This window comes from Mauremys mutica, chromosome 13 (genome assembly GCF_020497125.1).
Source record: "Mauremys mutica isolate MM-2020 ecotype Southern chromosome 13, ASM2049712v1, whole genome shotgun sequence".
NCBI classification, from domain to species: Eukaryota; Metazoa; Chordata; order Testudines; family Geoemydidae; genus Mauremys; species Mauremys mutica.
Window position 1 is genome coordinate 44,758,898 of NC_059084.1, and position 18,558 is coordinate 44,777,455.

The 18,558-nt window shown below is 49.9% G+C and overlaps 2 protein-coding genes across 2 annotated transcripts; both read right to left on the reverse strand.

The window, feature by feature from the left end:
• Nucleotides 1-241: 241 nt before the first annotated feature.
• On the reverse strand, nucleotides 242-3,658 carry LOC123348640 (H-2 class II histocompatibility antigen, A-U beta chain-like). The gene is made up of 6 exons (XM_044986215.1): nucleotides 3,171-3,658; nucleotides 2,748-3,023; nucleotides 2,167-2,436; nucleotides 1,786-2,073; nucleotides 1,173-1,277; nucleotides 242-836 (listed from the first exon to the last, which is right to left on the reverse strand). Exons 1-6 carry the CDS (start codon nucleotides 3,241-3,243, stop codon nucleotides 709-711), a joined length of 1,140 nt encoding a protein of 379 aa, XP_044842150.1. The 5' UTR covers nucleotides 3,244-3,658; the 3' UTR covers nucleotides 242-708.
• Nucleotides 3,659-13,002: 9,344 nt separating this feature from the next.
• Nucleotides 13,003-17,891, reverse strand: LOC123347916 (DLA class II histocompatibility antigen, DR-1 beta chain-like). The gene is made up of 6 exons (XM_044985109.1): nucleotides 17,275-17,891; nucleotides 16,854-17,129; nucleotides 16,131-16,400; nucleotides 15,752-16,039; nucleotides 15,196-15,300; nucleotides 13,003-14,621 (listed from the first exon to the last, which is right to left on the reverse strand). The coding sequence occupies exons 1-6, from the start codon at nucleotides 17,342-17,344 to the stop codon at nucleotides 14,494-14,496; spliced, it is 1,137 nt and encodes a 378-aa protein (XP_044841044.1). The 5' UTR covers nucleotides 17,345-17,891; the 3' UTR covers nucleotides 13,003-14,493.
• Between the last annotated feature and the right edge of the window lie 667 nt (nucleotides 17,892-18,558).

Below are 18,558 nucleotides of genomic sequence, written 5' to 3' on the forward strand. Positions count from 1 at the left end.
ATTAATTATGCAGCAGACAGAAACAATCACAGAACCAGACAGAGACCATGCAAATAAACATACAAAACAATACAGAAGTGAGGATTTCACAATTACATCTATACAGACATAAGGGTTCTCCAGATGTGTCTATTGATAAGTGAGTTCTTGCCAGACAGAAAACTATCAAACTAAGTTTTCTTTGACATGTTTTAGGCTCTTCCCTTTCTCTGGAGGTGATAGATCGAATCACCTTCCTAATAGCCCCAGATTGCCTTATTTTAATATGACTAGTTTGGAATGTGAGGATGTGACCATACATTTCACAGTTTATGGCTGCTTAGCTGAAGAACCAGGCCTCAGACTGTCACAGTAAGAGAAGACCATTACATAGCAGTGATACAAGTGTATATCTTATTTTCCTAACTCCCCATATAGAAATAATACAAGCAAACAGATAGGATGAACACATTTAGTAGATTACAAGCTTCCTAAGGACACGATACAAGGTACCATTTGCATAAAGCATATTCCATTTACATCACATTCACATTCATAAGCATATTTCTATAAAACATATGTAGTGCAACGTCACACTCCCCACCCTGTACTTCAGGGATTTTGGCCTTATTCGTTGCCCCCCACCCCCTGCACCTCCCCTTTGCCAGGGATGGGCCATGTGGCTCCAGTCTGTGGTGACGGCCATTGCACAGCCGGCTCTGTGTCTGGTCACTCAGTGACATCTGGGAGAGAAAGTGCTGTGGACGAGGAGTTTCCTGCTGGCTTAGCAGTGGCTGGAGCAGAGTCGACAGTCTCTGGCTGTGTATGTGCCGGGTGATACGGCCCCTTCTGGGCCCCTGCAGGGGAAGCCCAAGCAATAATTGACTCATCTGGAGACCCTGCTTCCCGGGAACCAGGGTGTGTGTGTGTGTGTGGACAATGGGGACCACAGCTGGGAGGCAGCTTCCCACAGCCACTCCCCCTTTATCCAGCCAGGGTTCAGCACGGAGCCCCTGGGATCTGATGCTAAGCAGGGCCAGGCTGGCTTGGTACTTGGCTGGGAAACCAAGTGCTGCAGAGTAGGGGTTCAGCAGGGGGCGCTCTCCTCCACCAGTCAGTGCTGACCCCAGTACCCCAATGTGGCCCTAGGGAACTCTGTGCTACAGGGAGCGCTGTGTGGGGGCATCACTCACCTGGCCTCCTCCTCAGGTACCAGCCCAGGGCCCCAATTCCCAGCAGCGCAAGGATGCAGACAGCAACAATCACCAAGGTACCAGGTTGGCCTGTGGCCTGGGAATCTGGAAATGTCCCGAGACAAACTGAGCCATGGTGCCCCAAAGCCCTTTTGCCTCTCTAGTGCCTCCATCCCCCGGTTGAACTGGCCCTCCCAGCCACCCATCCCCCATGTGTCGGCCCTGCATCTAAACAGCCCCTTCTCTGCCTCCCCTCCCAGCCTGTGAGCCCCCCTCATTGCCCCTCCCCTCCATGCCCCACTAGAACCCTTCTCTGCATCACCTCATTATTTGCCAACTGCCCTAAAACCCCCTGTGCTTTCCCCTCACCTCTGAACCCCCCATTGTGCTCCTCTGCCTGCCCCTCCCCTTTCAACCCCCCAAAACACTTCTCTACCTACCCCTAGTACCTCTCTCTGCCTACCCATATCCTGGTACCCCACAAAATGGTCCCTCTGCATTTCCCAACTCCCTCTTCCCCCACCCCTTGTTTCCATCTCCTCCCTCAGTAGGAGTGGCCCCATTTCTAGCTTCTCCCCACTGCTCCCCCTGTTCTGCCCCCCCCAGTACTCACCCCAGGTCACCCTCAGAGGGGCAGCCCCCAGGCTGCTGTGTCTCACCACACACACGTGCTCTGCAGGGCTGACCCCCTCCTGCCCCAGCTCGATGGACACCTGGATCTGGAAGGTGGGGTCCCCATTTGGTCGGATCCCGCTGGTCAGCTGCTCCCCGAGGGCAACCTGGCCCCCCCGCTCCCAGGTCACCTCGATGTCACGGGGATAGAACCCCGTCACATGGCAGATGAGGCGCCGCTGCCGGTCCTGGGTCTCTGGGACGAAAGCCACGTGCACTGAGGGCTGGGCTGGGGGGAGGCCGAGGAAGGGATGTTAGTCACAGGGAATGGGATAGCAGGGGACTGCAGGTCAAGACTGAGGGGCATTGGCAGAGCTGTCACCTGTCTTCTGAGTGGTGAATGGCACAGACCTCTCCATCCAGAATCTGCATTGCTGCAGTGGGAGGTGGTTCAGCACAGCAGAAGTCTCCCCTTCGCGGTTCCAGCGCTCAGCCACTCGCCAGGCTGCCGGGTGCACTGAGAACCAGCGGTTCTGGTCGGTCTGATGCTGCAGCATGTCCTCCCCATTGAGGGAATATCTGGTGACAGCTCGGACAGCACCAGTGGCATCGTCCAGCTCACAGGTCTTTAGGACTTGCATGTAGTAGGGCTCTGGGGGAAGAATGGCTTTGTGAGCAACTGAGCATGGAGCTGCCACCAGGGGACAGCATTGGGGAGAAATGTTCCCATGCACAGAACTCAGGATTTCTGACTCCCAGCACTCCCCACCCTGCAATCCACCAGGCCCCACTCCTCTCCCAGAGCTGGGAAAAGAACTGAGAAATCCTGGATCCCAGCCTCCCTCCCTGACTCTAACCACTATGTATCAAGAAAGTCACTCCCTCTTGTGTCCCCTCCCTCAGCTCCCTCCCACCTCCTTTGAGTTGCCCAACTATTCCCAGTTCTGAGGGATGGGAACTCACCCGCCTTTGGGGAGCTGGCGTTCATCTCCCGCACCAGGCCCTGGTACTCGGTCTCCACCCAGAAGTCCCAGGCCAGGCACCCAGCCCTGCGTGCATTCCAGAACTGCTGGCTTTCCTGGTTCCCTGGGCTGTACCCATTGCGGGGAACTCGCCTGCGTGTGTTGCTGTCGTAGACTGAGAGCACCAGGTCATTCACCCTCATCACTTTCAGTCGCTTGGGCAGACCAGAGGCCGCCTGCGGGGAGATGAGCTGGAGATAGGAGATATGGTGAACCCCTGTAGGAAGGAGAGAGACCGGGATGGGAATGGGACCTAGGCATGTAGGACACCAACCGAAGGGGGCCCTGCAGCACCCATCCCTGGGGGAAAATGACTGGGATGGGAAATGGGACTGAGGCATCCAGCAGAACAGGGGTCACTTACCAGCCAAGGTGATGGAGCAGAGAGACAGGAGCCAGAAGGAGACCAAGGCAGGTTTGGGCCAAGGAGCCATCATCCTGGAGGGGGTAGGACTGCAGCTCTACAGGGTGGTGTCTGGGGCCAGGACCCAGAGAGCTGGAGCAGGCATGGCCACCCCTCCCTATGCTGAGCTCTCTGCTGCTCTGACACGAAACACAAGAGAGGAAATCCAGACCCACAAGATGAGCAAACTTCAAGAAAGACAAATCAGCCGTCCCTTCCCCGCACTTCTCGCTGCGTCACAGGAAGCCTCACTCTCCAACAAGACCGTGAAGCTTGAATAACTCCTACTGTTTGTTCCTAGTTGTCTCTGTTATAACCTGTTTACTTTATGGGGAAGTTTTCTGTGAGCACAGCAGCAGAGTGGTCAGGTGAGCTAACCCACAGCAGTTGAAATGCGTAGGGAATATCCAGAGATAAAAGACTTCTGGGTGGTGTGGCTAAGTGTAAAAGGCTGGAACGTCACGCTATTCAGGCTGCTGGAGCTGTGCCAGCTGCTCAGTTCTTCTAACCCGGAAGCTCCCGTGTTATCAACACTGCCAATAGTCCTATATTACAAGGTACGTCCCTCATTTAAACAGAAAATTGCCTGTCCCATACTCAATCAGTAGGGGGTGCTGTTTCTCCTATATTTCAACAGCAGAGGATTAGAACACATGGGTGCATCTTTCCACACTGCTCCAGACCCTGGCCCTTCAGTGCTGGGCAGGGAAAGCAGACTGGACCATGCTCAAGCCCCAGAGTGCAGCCCCATCTGCTTTCCCTGTGCAAGCTCTGTCTGGCAATGCAAGTGGATGGAACTGTGTGCCCTGGGGCTGCGCTGAAAGACCAGGGTCGAGGAGGGGCTCTGTCTGGCCAGGGCGTCAGTAGTCGCAGAGTGTAGTCTCCCTGCTCACAGAGTCTCTGCCCATGTCCCCAGCAGAGGAGAATAACTGCTGATTGGTGGCTGCTGCAGTTGCAGCCTGGGGGAGCGAGATGGGCAGGGAGCCTGGTCCTGGCAGCCAAGACCAGCATCAGTGCTGCAAAAACCAGCAAGAAACACCCCTGGTGGATGTAGGTGAGTCCTGCTTGGTATTATTATTAATAATGATAATGATATCGGGAGGAGGGTGGGGCGGGAGTACTAAGAAAACCGTCCCTTATTTTTGAAAAACTATGTTGGCAACCCTAATAGCTCATAAAAGAAGACCATAGGCATAGTATGGTGACAAAGGCACGTGGCCAGGTGCATTGCCTTCGAGGCACAGTCCTAACACCCTGGCTCCGTGGTGACAGGTAAACTAACACATGGGTGCCCATTGACAAGGAGCGGTTCAGTCAGCAGTGGGAGTCTCTGTTGTCCCCTAGGCCCCACAAAGGGATAAGGCAAAGTGCCCCAATATTTATTGACTGAGACAAACAAATTACATACCACCTGACGTGTTTCATGATATCTGCTTGTTACCTCCCCTTGTTCCTGATATCTTTGACAAAACATCCCTATACATTGTTCCATCAAACCATCTTACCTTTTACTAGATTGGGGTGTATCTGTACTAGCCTTCTGAAATGTATTTACATAAATATCTAGCATATTATTATTTTGACCATTATATTATATTACTCTGGTTCACAGCCTTTGGTTCAGGCCTCAGGCCCTGCACCAGGCCCCATTCTTCAAGTTTTCTCTCTCTCTACTATATTTGGATGTGGAGGATGTGTATGAGGGGCACAGTTATAGGGAGAAAGGTTGTGGCTGTGGATGAGGTGTGGGTTGCAAATGAGAACTGGTGGGTGGCAAGCCTTCCATTAGCTGTTTGTGAAAAATCTGTGTTTTACCAGCTGATGTCGAGGCAAATGAATGCGGTGCTCTCAAAGACGTGCAGCATGGAGGTTTGAAGCTGACCACTGTGGGATAAGAAACCGGTGGATTCTGGCCATTTCCTGTATCACAATGTGACATTGTACTCCATATTTTTATAAAAATATGTTTATAAGGGTGGATATAACTGGAATATGCTTTATGCAAAAGGTTTCTTGTAAGGTATCATTACAAAGCTTATAATCTACTGAGTGTGATCATCCTATTGTATGAATGTATCTTTCTTGTATCTGAAACTAGGAATATGAAATATAACTCTGAGGTCCCATTGTAATTATGCAAAGTGTGGGCTATTAATGGTGGTTTGGAATCGTGATGGTTCCCATCAACCAGGACAATTGGTTGTAAATGGCTCTGTTTACTTGTAAGACTTCTTGAATACATGTGTGCCAGCCACTGGGTAATGAAGTCTCCCAGGACGTGTGATCAAGTCACCTGAACTGGAATCCATCTTTAACCGGTGCTTTTCCATTGAGAAGGAGGGGTGGGAACCCAGAGAGAGACAAAGGATTCCTACCTTCTTCCAAAGCTATAAAAGGGGCTGGAACAGAACAAAGAAGGTCCCAGTCATGTGGAATCTCCTGCTTTTCACCTAAGATGCCTGCTGGAACTGACAAGGTCTGTATCAGGGGAAAGGATTGGGCCCAAACTAGGAAGGTGTCTAGTCTGTGAAAGAAGCTTATTGGAACATCTCTGAGGGTGAGATTTACCTGCATTCAGTTTCTTAATGTATTAGGCTTAGACTTGTGTGTTCTGTTTTATTTTGCTTGGTAACTTACTTTGTTCTGTGTGTTATTACTTGGAACCACTTAAATCCTACTTTTTATACTTAATAAAATCACTTTTGTTTATTAATTAACCCAGAGTAAGTGATTAATACCTGGGGGAGCAAACAGCTGTGCGTATCTCTCTCTCAGTGTTATAGAGGGCAGACAATTTATGACTTTACCCTGTATAAGCTTTATACAGAGTAAAACGGATTTATTCGGGGTTTGGATCCCATTGGGAGCTGGGTGTCTGGGTGCTGGAGACAGGAGCACTTCTTAAGCTGTTCTCAGTGAAGTCTGCAGTTTTGGGGGCGTGGTTCAGACCCTGGGACTGTGCTGCAGCAGGCTTGCATGTCTGGCTCAACAAGGCAGGGTTCTGGAGGCCCAAACTGGCAAAGAAAACGGGCTCAGATATAGTCTCAGTACATCGGGTAACACTCCCAAGGGGGGTCTCTGTGACTGAACCCGTCACGCATAAGGTACCATAAGCTTGCAGGAGAGGAAGGAGTGGGCTATGAGAAGGGGATTCCTGACGACAGGCTGATCTGCATGGAGAGAGGTGGCCTGTGCTGGTGTCACATTTCACCCACCCTGCACCATCTAAGTCGTTAGGTTGTGATCTATATATAAAAGAAGAGAGGGAACCAAATGCAATAGCTAATCTTTTTTCAACCTTAAACCTGGCCAGTGTATAGAAGGTGCTACTGGAAGGAAGCCATATTACAATTGGGTGCATTAGGAATGCTAGATAATATAGATACAAATCTGGCAAGTCCATACTTCCAGTTGCCCAGTGTTTTTTAAAGGTCTTGTGTGACAAGCGAAGCTGCTTTTTCTCTCATGTAACTGCATGAGAAGCCTATTTGTTTGAGCAAAGAGTAAGGGAGAGACCTTGAAAGGCAATAGGCATGAGATACATCATTCCTGGACAGCTATTCATGCTGACTGTGTTATCCGGGGTTCTTTCAACCCAAAGCTCTTGGTAACTTTTACTCTGTGCGAGGTGGTGTCAGGAAATAAATCAGGGGAGACACGGCCGTCCGACCGATAGATGGCTGGCACAAACAGGACAACTCAACAGTGCTTTCACTTAAAGATAAACTGTACTTAGTCACAAGCCCTTTCACACGTCCGTAACAGGTTAGTAAAACACCCCCAACCCTCAATAATTACAGAAGCTGAGTGTGGCTCTAGAGTGGCACAGCGGCAGCCCGTCTGCCGGTGCAGAACACAAGATGCATCCAGAGGAAAAGACCAGTCCAACCACCTCAAACTTTCCCACCTTATTTATACATTAAGTAATATAATGACATGTCACTTAAAGAAACCTTGTAAAACAAGCAGTTTCAACAGTCAAGCAAGAGGTTCCTTCTGATTATTGATTAACCAGGTGTGGGTTTTTTCAGAGTTTGCAGCCTTGAGGCCCTAACAGACATTCCTGGGGGCACATCCTGCTCTTCTAAAATGCATGTATCAGCAACTTCAGCACAATTCTTATCAGGAAGGAGGCGGGGTCAAGCTGCCCTTTCTGTGGCACCCAAACCCTCCTTCCCTCCTGCCTTGGTCAAGCTGAGGCTGCTGCATGGCCACTTTTCGCCCTGCTGACTTGGCTGCTTTAGCAATAAGCAGTAGTGGTTTCAGGCACTTTACTGGTTTGTCAAAATCCCCCCATACAACTGTTTCTATTATCCCCAAAAGGATAAAGGGAGAAGATACCACCTCTCTACATCTCTGTAAATTTCTTTTAATATATAGGACAAATTTTAACACATCAGCAAAATATTTCCTTGCATACTTGTAATGGAAAATGCTGAAGCTAAGAAGGATCTGGTCTTTTGGATATATCCATAGCTTTTGATTTATTCTAGTTTTGGAGAGATCTTTCCAAAAATATCAACTACGTTCAATAATGGTGGGATTGATGATGATGGATTCTTCAACAGTACAAAAACATTACTGGAATATACACTGATTTGCTATTCTTTCCTGTTTACAGTTGCACGGCTGAGTGCTGATGTTTGTACATTGCCAGTGGTTCAAGAGTGAGATTAAAACAGAGTAGTGAGAGGGGACAGCCCAGTCATGTCTCTCTCTTTAGGTGAAATGTGGGAGAAATAATTGTGTTGATAGTGATGGGCAAGGAGAGTTTTATAATATTGTGACCCAGGTCAGGAATATTGGTCCAAATCTGAATTTTTTAGTACAGCCATTGGATAAGGCCACTCGACCCTATCAAATGCTTTCTCCATATCGAGAGATAAGGTTATGAAGGGTACATGTGAGATCTGAATTTGCTGGATCAAATGAGCATTTTTTCTAGTATCATCAGCCGCCAAACTTCTTTTAATAAAACCAACCTGATCTGTTAATAATGGATGGTATGATGGTATTCAGTCATGTCACTAAATGTTTTGCAATTATTTTACTATCTGTATTCAATAGGGATATGGGGCACAGTTGCAACCATCTTTGTTCATCTTTAAGATTAAAGCAATTAAAGCAGTCCTCATGTAAGGAGTAAGAGGAAAGTGGAATTACACAAACAGAAATGTTAATAGCATGATGCCTTAAGGTGTGTCTCTAAGTGATCAGACAATCACTTTGATATGGATATATGGAAAAACTATAAGCCCAAAACCAACAGTTACACTTCATGTGAAAATGAATATGGTGTAATCTTTCTGCCAGTTGGAGTCAGCAGCAACAAGAGCCAGGTTCAATATCTAAGAGTTCGTTTTCAACAATACAACAGAAAACTGGCTTGAACCCTCACTGAGTACCCAAGGACAGTTATGCACCCTCCATTGGGTGCTTATAGAGGCAATACTTTCCCTGTTGCAAGAACAGAGTCTGATTGTAGAAAATAAACTTTTAAATAAAAGGTGGAAGATAGCTTGGCATTAACTTGGGGGAATGTCGCAAGCAGGAGTTGTAAGCATAAAACCATGAGCAAAACACCCACCCTAGAGTACGCTGGGCAGTGTCCTTTTGCCTCAAGTTCTTAAGTCCAGCAACCAAAAGTTCCTTTAACATGCCCCTCCCTTATTCCTCCAGTGCACCCCACCCACAGTTGTTCTTGATCAGTGAAGACCCAGACTTCAGAGGTGCATCTGCAGAGCCTTCTTCCTACCCTGGCGGTGGGGGTGGGGTTGGGGGGGCACCTTGGTTCCTCAGCTGTCCAGGGCTCTCTCCAGTATTAGCCATTCTGCTGGCTGCTCACTGCTCTGCTCCACCAGATCCCCTGCCATCCACTCACCTCTGTGCTCCACCAGCCAGCCTGCTGGTCGATCACCACTGCACTCTGCTCGGCCAGCCACGCTACCACTTCCCCGGCTGCCCTGATGGTCCCTTGTGACCCTGACTGCTGCCCTGACGGCTACTCAACACTCTGCTCTGCACCCTTTGGGATGTGTTGATGTATCACCATGTAACAGAGCTCTCAGTTGCTTCAGCTGTTACTGGGGGAGTCTCATGGCTAGTGCAGGCTGGGCAGTCTCTTACATCAGAGACACTGTCCCAAAGCAGGTCTAATGCTTAGGCCTGGTTATCAGTGATTTCAGCCCTATTGGTCTGCAACAAGGCTCTCCATTGAGTCTCAATCCGCTCTGTTATTACATAGTGGAAACAGGAAGGGTCAAATGATGTCTAGGACCCTTAGGGAGGGCCCACACCACCAGGTACAAGTACTTGTCCCCACCCTCACTCAACTCCACTGGGCTTTGGCACCCATGCCTCCTGCCTAGCAAATGTAGTTCAGTTGAGATTTCGTCCTTAGTCAGGGTGTGACGGAGTCCCCTGGATGCAGCCTGGATTATGGAACTGCTGAGACCTCCAAATCCAACAACCTGGGCTGCCTCTCACGCTGTGATGCTGATATAAAGCTACAACCCTCTGGCAGGTATTTCACTTACACAGCCAACCACAGGCAGGGACACACCCAACTAAGTTATATGAATGACCTCCCAGCCACTCATGAAACAATAATAGAGAGCTTTCAGCCAGTTTCCCCCAGCTCATCAGTCTTGCACCGCAGAACTGTCCCGTCTTGCACAGGTCAGACGACTGGCCAGGGTAAGTTCATTACGTAGTTCACCACTTCATCAAAGGAAGTGGACATGCACCAGCCTTTGTAACCTGAGCTTGGATTTCGCCAGGCACTTTTACCAAAACACAATATTTAAGGTAAAATAGAAAACAGATTTATTAACTACAGAAAGATAGACTTTAAGTGATTATAAGTAGCAAGCATAGCAATCAAAGTTGGTTACCTAAGAAACAAAAATAAATTTGCAGTCTAATTGTAATTTAAAGAGACTAAGCAAGATTTGAATCAAGCCGTGTTTCACGATGACAGATAGTACAAGCAGGTTCCTCAGTACATAGACTGGGACTCTTTTCCAGCCTTGTACCAAACTTTCCCAGTTCAAAGACTTTGTCTTACAAACGTGCTTCCAGGTGTTGAGTTGGGAATAGAGGTGGGAGAGGCTTTTTCTGCATCTAGAGACAAGGCTCTGGAGGGAGCATCCGACATCTGAGCTTGCTGGATCAAGTGAGCAATTTTTTCTCATATTATCAGCAGCCGATCTTCCTTTAATAAAACCAACCTCATGTGTGTATGATTGATGGGATGGTGATGTTTAATCATGTTGCTAAATTTTCTGCAATTATATTTAGAATCATGGAATATCAAGGTTGGAAGGGACCTCAGGAGGTCATCTAGTCCCACCCCCTGCTCAAATCAGGACCAATCCCCAACTAAATCATCCCAGCCAGGCTTTGTCAAGCCTGAACTTAAAAACTTCTAAGGATGGAGATTCCACCACCTCCCTAGATAACTCCTTCCAGTGCTTCACCACCCTCCTAGTGAAAAGGTTTATCCTAATATCCAACCTAAACTTCCCCCACTGCAACTTGAGACCATTACTCCTTGTTCTGTCAATCTGTGTTCAATTGCAATATGGGGCAGAAGTTGCCACAGTTGAAACCATCTTTGTTCCTCTTTAATATTCAAGTAATTAAAGTAGTTCTCATGTCATGAGACATGGTTCCTTTTCGGAAAGTTTCAGTGAAAACCTTTCTACCAGTAAGGAGTAACAGCAAAGTGAGGGGCACAAAAATAGAAATATTAAGAACATGAAGTCTTAAGATGGCTTGGTGTGATCAGGCAATCACTTTGATGGGGTTACATGGAAAAACTATAAGCACATAATAAACAGTTACACTTTGTGTGAAAATGAATATGGCTAACATGATTTTATGGTACATAAGGGGTAAGGGTTGCACTATGGAGGAAATGTGCATTCCCATGAAACATGGAGTGTTTATCGCAAATGGACAAAACAACTCTCAATAAGACATGCTATTTAATTTAAAACCCATAGAGGCTCCAACAAGGAGCCACGATAGGTTTCGTTTTCTTTTCCAGACTGCTGTGTGCTTCAGATGCAAAAACCTACCCAGCACCAAGACAGATCAGTGACTATAAGAATAGAGCTTAACCATTAACACTCTTATCCAAAAGTTCTGTTTAGTCATGGTGTAAAGTAATCACTATTAGGCAGTACAAACCCATATGGCAGTGTTTTGTAAATGGAAAAAGAATAATTGCATTAAAATTAAGCAATTATATAAAACATTGTAAAGCCCTAGATTAAAAACAAATCCAACAAGTAGCTTAGGGTTACAGCTATTGAAATGATCGTTGAGTAATATTTAGTTTATTAATAGGCGAAGTGTTGCATTTCACCAGTCTGCAGTCAGTGGGGTTTGGTCAAAACTGGTTATAAACCACTGAAAGATGTTATGAACAAAATAGAAAACTTTTAATGCATGAGTCTGCCAAGGTGGGGCAGCAGCGAACCTGAAGGCAATTGGTGGAATTGGAAGGGGAGTCGAGATGTCTGGGACTGGTGTGTCGCTCTGAAAGCAAACTGACAGAGAGATGCTGTGGGAACATGACCAAGCATTTCAACAGAAGCGAGCAGCAGAACTACTTGATCCATTACATTAGCAAGGCTTTCAGCCAGAATTAACATCAAAAGTACCATATTATGTGATAGTAAATAGGCTTGTTTGTTAGCCTGAGCTAGAATTTGGGGTTTCACTTTTTGATACTTTTATATTTTATACTAACATGTGTGAAGAACAAAAGACAAAGACACTGTGTGTTACACCTGCCCACAAGGAGATGGGTGAAAAGCGAGAAGAGATGGAACTAAAGTGTTACAGGGTATGGTGGGAGTGTGATAGGTGAGCGTACACTGGAAGGCTGCCTGGCCAAGGTTAAGCAACCAGTTAGGAGGGGCAAGGGGGATGGGGGTCAGGCATAAGAACACTAAAAGCCAAAGCCTGGCCTTGGCCAGAGCACAACCTCACTCCTTACCCCTCCCATGTGATACAAAAGAGGTGGGATGAAGACCCCAGACCCACGACCTCCCGAAATGGAACATGACCATAAGTTGCAAGGGGTGTGACTAGGGGCATGCCCAGCGACTATATTTGGGCCTGCTAAGGAGGAGGAGGTGGGAATGGGAAATGGGAATGGGGACGGGGGAATGGGGACACAGGCCAGGCTCTGCGGCATCACAGCTGGGAACAGAACACTGGGAAACAGACTCTCCTGGCGTGTAGAGCAGTGGATCTGCTTGCTTGGAACTAACCCCAATAAACATCCCATGGCCCGCACTTTGGACTTCTGGTCTTCTGCTTTCTGTCTGCGTGACAAGAACCAGGGGAGGGGCTGAAGGGAAAACCTTCTAACATTATGAAAGGCAACAAATCAAAAATTATGAATAAAGAGCTTTTAACTATATATACTATCCCCTATCCACCCAGTTACCTCCTTTAGTGACAATCCCCTTATGGGTTTTGATGTACAGGCCTAGATTCTTCTGGATCCCGCCTCCAACTCACCAGGGTGTAACTTCCTTGTTTTCTTCCCATATGAATTTAAATGGCCATGCCTCCACCCCCCTCGCTCCTTCCTGGCAGGGTCACCAGGGCAGCTTGGGAGGAAAATTCTAACCACAGGATAACCCCCATTTACTTACCAGATAATTGGAGACTCTCCAGAAATAACACAGACACATACAATATATCCAATATAGTCATTATATTAAACAGGAGATAGAACATAACATAATATAACAGGATAAAACACTAGTCTCGGGACCACCAGTGCCCACGCTGATAATACCCTTGAATTTTCCCAGTCATATGACCTGATACAGCAAATATAAAATTAGTGTCTCGTTGCTACACATACTTTGTAGGGGCCCTTGATGACCTGTGACCATGGTATCTTCTGTGCCGCAGTTAGCAACTTGGCTGACTGGGTTCAGTAGAGCCCAAAAAACTCACACCTGTATAAGATGATAAGTCCCTCCATTGTTTTAATAGGCAGCAGGTAATAAAATCCCCAAACCCTGACCCTCTGGCTTCAGGGCAACAGTTCAGGAAGAAGGGAGTCTCCTACACAACTTCCCTGACCAGCTAACTAAAACATGGCGCACTCACGACGCTGAAAATGATCCTCAGGTTCAGAGATGATGATGATCCTCAGGGGGCTAATGATCACTACTGGCAGGTGTCCCCTTTGTGCAGGAGTCAGGCTGCGTCTGATCCCAGGATTTCCCCTGGCCTCAAAGGGGTGCAAAGCTCAAGGTGCAGGTTACAAAACTATACTAAAAAGCCAAACTTTAGTGTCCTACCTTAGCGCTCAGACAGACTCACAGCTGGTGGGAGCCCTGGACTAGCAGCCAGAGCAGAGCTTGCCATGTGGTGACAGATCTCACCTAGGTAACTGGAGCGAATTCAGTCTGGTTGGGGGAAGTTTTACCAACAAAGCTCTACTAACTGGAAGTAACTTGAAGAGTGAAAGCACCAAGCTGAGGAATCTCGATCCAGGTCTCCAGAAGCCAGTTCTCAGAGGAAACCCTACGTGCAGGCCTTGGACTAACCCACTCCCCACACACCCAGACTCTCCAAAATGGCTTCCCTGACCCCCTCCCCGAGCTCCTGGGGCAGGCATCTCACTCCCTATTAGTCAGGCTTGTCCTTCTTCCCGCACTTTCACTTCTCAACCATTTGACTCTGCCCCTTCCTCTGAGAAGGCTGCCTGCTACCCTCCTGCAAGTCAACAGTAGCCCGTCATCCTAAACTGTGTCTCTCCTCTGCCTCTTGGTTGTCCAGCAGACTCAGTCTTGCCTCAGCTTCCCTTCCTCCCAGGGACAGTGTGATTATCCCTAAGTTAAATGCACACAGAGCCTCAGGGATCTAGGTATATTCCTTGGGGGGGAGGGGTTATATATATGACATGAATCTGATAAAAAAATGTTCTGAAGGTGAAACTTGTACTGATGAGTCATGTATCAAAATGTGTGGAAAATTTGCAAACGTAGAATGACCGAGGGGCAGCTTGGCTGAGGAGAAAGAATGGAAACTGGAGGTGGTTTTAGGAGGCCTTGGATCTATGGAGCACAGGGGTGATTGGAGAGTGGGGAACAGCACAGGATGGAGGTTCAGCAGAGGTACATCCCATCCCACTCTGTAATCTCGGGGATATTGGCCTTATCCGTGACCCCTCCAGCGCCTCCTCTTTGCCAGAGATGGTCCATGTGGCTCCAGCTGATAGCTCTGGCACAGCCAGCTTCACATCTGGTCACTCAGTGGCATCCAGGAGAGAAAATGTCGTGGAAGAGGCACCTCCTGCTGGCTTAGCCGTGGCTGGAGCAGAGTCGATGGTCCATGGCTGTGTCTGCGCCGGGTGATACAGCCCCTTATTGCCCCCTGCAAGGGAAGCCCAACCAGGAATTTACTCATCTGGAGACCTGGCTGCCTGGGGCTCGCTCCTACCCCCTGGAGCGAGGGTGTATGCGGGTAGGGGTATGATCTGGTATACAAACCCCACGCTGGGTTGGAAGTGGTTAGAAGACTATACTATGCCCAGCTAGCCTCACCCCTCCAACCCTGCAAGCATGTTCCAATTGGAGACAGCATTGAAAAGGGAGCAGCCCCGCTCAGAAGGGGGAGGTTGCGAGGAGCAGACCAACCCTGCAGCCTCCTGCACAGGAGTCAGAAATGCCTCCCAGGAGGCGGGGATGCTATTCACTAGACCACCCAGCCCATCCATGGACAGGGGGCAATGGGGATTACATTGGTGGGGGGCTTCCCACAGCCATGACCCTTATATCCAGCCAGGCCTCAGCACAGAGCCCTGGGATCACACGGTAAGCAGGGCCAGGCTGGCTTGGTACTTGACTGGGAGACCAAGTGCTGCAGGGTAGGAGCTCAGTCCTAGGGGTCGCTCTGCTGCAGAAGGTGGGGAGGGGGGCTCAGGAGGGGCACTGGGGGCATCACTCACCTTTCCTCCTTCTCAGGTACCAGCTCAGGGCCCCGGTGCCCAGCACAGTGAGGATGCAGCCAGCAATGATCAATGGGATATGAACTTGGCCCACGGCCTGGGAATCTGGAAATGCCCCAAGACACACTGAGCCATGGGCCCCCCAAAAGCCCTTCCCCCCTTCCCCTCCCCTGGGGCCTGCCCACCCACTCCATGCCCAAGAATCCTAAACTAGCAACCTCCCTTCCCCAGCCAGTCTGCCCAGCTCAGCCACCCATCCCCCATGTGGCTGTCCTGCAGCTAGAAACCCCATTCACTGCCTCCCTTGCCTCTCTGTGAGCCCCCCCCTTACTCTCTCTCTGGTTTTCCCTCCCCTCTGAGTCCCCCAAAACATGTCTCCACCTCCCATAAGACCTCTCTCTGACTAACCATCCCCTGGTGCCCCACAAAACTCCAGCTCTGCATTACCGACCTCCCTCATCACCCGCACGCCTCCACCATGCCCTCCCCTCAATAGGAGGCACCCCATTCCAAGCCTCTTCCCACTGTTCCCCCACTCTTCCCCCCCAGTACTCACCCCAAGTCACCCTCAGGGGGTCACCCCCCAGGCTGCTGTGTCTCACCACACACACATGCTCAGTGGGGTCGACCCCCTCCTGCCCCAGCTCAATGGACACCTGGATCTGGAAGGTGGGGTCCCCATTTGGTCGGATCCCGCTGGTCAGCTGCTCTCCAAGGACAACTTGGCCCCCCCGCTCCCAGGTCACCTCGATGTCACGGGGATAGAACCCTGTCACATGGCAGATGAGGCGCTGCTGCCGGTCCGGGGTCTGTGGGACGAAGGCCACGTGCACTGTGGGCTGGGCTGGGGGCAGGGGAAAAGTGTTATTAATCACAAGGAATGGGATAGCAGGGGCTGCAGGTCAGGAATTGAGGGGCATCAGCAGAGATGTCACCTGTCTTCTGAGCAGTGAATGGCACAGAGCTTTCAATCCAGAACCTGCATCGCTGGGGTGTGAACAGTTTCATCACACCAAAAGTCTCCCCTTCGCGGTTCCAGCGCTCCGCCACTCGCCAGGCCGCTGGGTGCACCGAGAACCAGCGATTCTGGTCAGCCTGGTACAGCAGCATGTCCTCCCCATTGAGGGAATATCTGGTGACAGCTCGGACAGCACCGGTGGCATCGTCCACTTCACAGGTCTTCAGGACCTGCATGTAGTAGGGCTCTGGGGGCAGAATTGTAGTAGTAGGATTTTATTAATATAATTTAGAATGAAGGATAAAGAATAATAATGTAGCATGTATTAAATGTTGTGGTGTATGATTTGATCATATCCTGCCAGGCACCCTTTTTGAATAACAGAAAGGAAAGGCCTAATGGGCCGTTGGTAGAGATACATCAGCCAGAATCTGTGTCTGGACTGACCACCAGAGCACTCCCCTCCCAGGGCTGGGACAGAACCCAGGAGTCCTGGCTCCCACCTTGCCCTGCTCTAACTACTCCTCTGGGAGAGCTGGGATAGAACCCCAGAGTCCTGGCTCCCAGCACCCCTTCAACCACTACGTATCAGGGAAATCACTCCCCTCTGGTGTCCTCTCCCAGCTCCCTTCCACCTCCTTTGAGCCGCCCACCCATCCCCTTTCTGAGTCAAGTGGAATACTGAGGTTCAAGGACTCACCTGTTTTTGGGGAGCTGGTGTTCACTTCACGCACCAGGGCCTGGTACTCGGTCCCCACCCAGGAGTCCCAGACCGGGCACCGAGCACTGCGCACAGTCCAGAACTGGTGACTGTTCTTGTCCCCTGGGGTGTAGCCATTGCGGGGAGCCATCCTGCCAGTGGTGCTGTCATAGGCTGAGAGCACCAGGTCGTTCATTCTCTCCACACTCAGCCGCCTGGGCAGCCCAGGGGCCCCCTCCGGGGAGATGAGCTGGAGATAGGAGAGGCGGTGAACCCCTGTAGTAAGGAGAGCAACTGCGATGGGAATTGGATCCAGACATGTGGGGCACAATCCCAAGGGACCCCTGCAGCACCCAGCCCCAGGGGAAAGAGACTGGGATGGGGAATGGATCCCAGGCATAGGCAGAAGAGGGTCACTTACCAGCCCAGGCAATGGAGCAGAGACACATGAGCCAGAAGGGCACTGTGACAGGTTTGGCCTGAGGTGCCATCACCCTGGCGGGGACAGGACGGAGAACTGCAGGTTGAGGCCTGGGGCCAGGACCCAGAGAGCTGGAGAGGGCACGGACACTCCTTACTGTGCTGAGCTCTCTGCTGCTCTGGCAGGAAACACAGGAGGGGAAACTCAGACCCACAAGCTGAGCAAAATTCAACAGAGACAAATCAACCGTCCCTCCCCCGCATTGTTCGCTGTGTTACAGGAAGCCTCGCTCCCCAACAGGACTGTGAAGATTACATAACTCCTGTTGCTTGTTCCAGTTGTCTCGGTTATAACGTGTGTTTACTTTATGGGGAGGTTTTCTGTGAGCACAGCAGAAGAGTCATCAGGTGACCCAACCCACAGCTGTTGAAATCAATAGGGACTATCCAGAGACAAGACTTGTGGGCGGTGCTGTTAAGTGTAGAAGGCTGGAATGTCACACTATTCAGGCTGCTGGAGCTGTGCCAGCTGCTCAGTTCTTCTATCCCGGAAGCTCCAGTGGTATCAACACTGCACAGTCCCGTATTACAAGGGACGTCCCTTATTCAAATAGAAAATTGCCTGTCCCATACTCGATCAGTATGGGATGCCTTTTATCCCCTATTTCAACAGCAGAGAGCCACTACACATGGGTGCATCTTTCCACTCCCCTCCGGACCCTGGCCCTTCGGTGCTGTGCCAGAAAAGCAGATGGGGCCATGCTCAAGCCCCTGAGTGCAGCCCCATCTGCTTTCTGTGCACAGGTTCTGTATGGCAGGGCGAGTGGATGGGGCTGTGCACCCTGGAGCTACAATGAAGGGCCTGGGTCAGGAAGGGGATCTGTCTGACAGGGGGGTCAGTCTTCCCAGGGTGTAGCCTCCCCACTCGCAGAGTCTGTGCCCCAGGGGCCATCCTAGGAGCCGCAGGGACATGCCCACCACTTCCAGGAGCGGTGGGGAGCCAGGACAGGTAAGCCTGTTCCCCAGCATGCTGGAGGCATGCCTGGGAGGGAAGGGGATGAGTTTCCCCAGCAGTGGAATGTAACTTCTGGTTGGTGGCTGCTGCAGCTTCAGACTGGAGGAGTGAGACGGGTAGGGAGCCTGGTCCTGGCAGCCAAGACCAGCATCAGTGCTGCAAAAACCAGCAAGAAACACTCCTGGCAAATGTAGATGAGTACGGCTTAGTATTAATAATGATAATGATATCGGGAGGAGGGGTGGGATCGGGGTGCTAACAGAACAGTTC

Excerpts from the sequence above, each read along its gene's own strand:
- LOC123348640 (XM_044986215.1), bottom strand. The coding sequence starts at position 3,243 with ATGATGGCTCCTTGGCCCAAACCTGCCTTGGTCTCCTTCTGGCTCCTG. Across the intron at positions 2,437-2,747 it reads CGCCAGCTCCCCAAAGGCGG|AGCCCTACTACATGCAAGTC; the intron begins GTGAGTTCCCAT and ends TTCTTCCCCCAG. Across the intron at positions 1,278-1,785 it reads CCCTCTGAGGGTGACCTGGG|ATTCCCAGGCCACAGGCCAA; the intron begins GTGAGTACTGGG and ends GGACATTTCCAG.
- LOC123347916 (XM_044985109.1), bottom strand. The coding sequence starts at position 17,344 with ATGGCACCTCAGGCCAAACCTGTCACAGTGCCCTTCTGGCTCATGTGT. Across the intron at positions 16,040-16,130 it reads ATTCACTGCTCAGAAGACAG|CCCAGCCCACAGTGCACGTG; the intron begins GTGACATCTCTG and ends CCCTGCCCCCAG. Across the intron at positions 14,622-15,195 it reads GTACCTGAGAAGGAGGAAAG|GGGGCAATAAGGGGCTGTAT; the intron begins GTGAGTGATGCC and ends CTTCCCTTGCAG.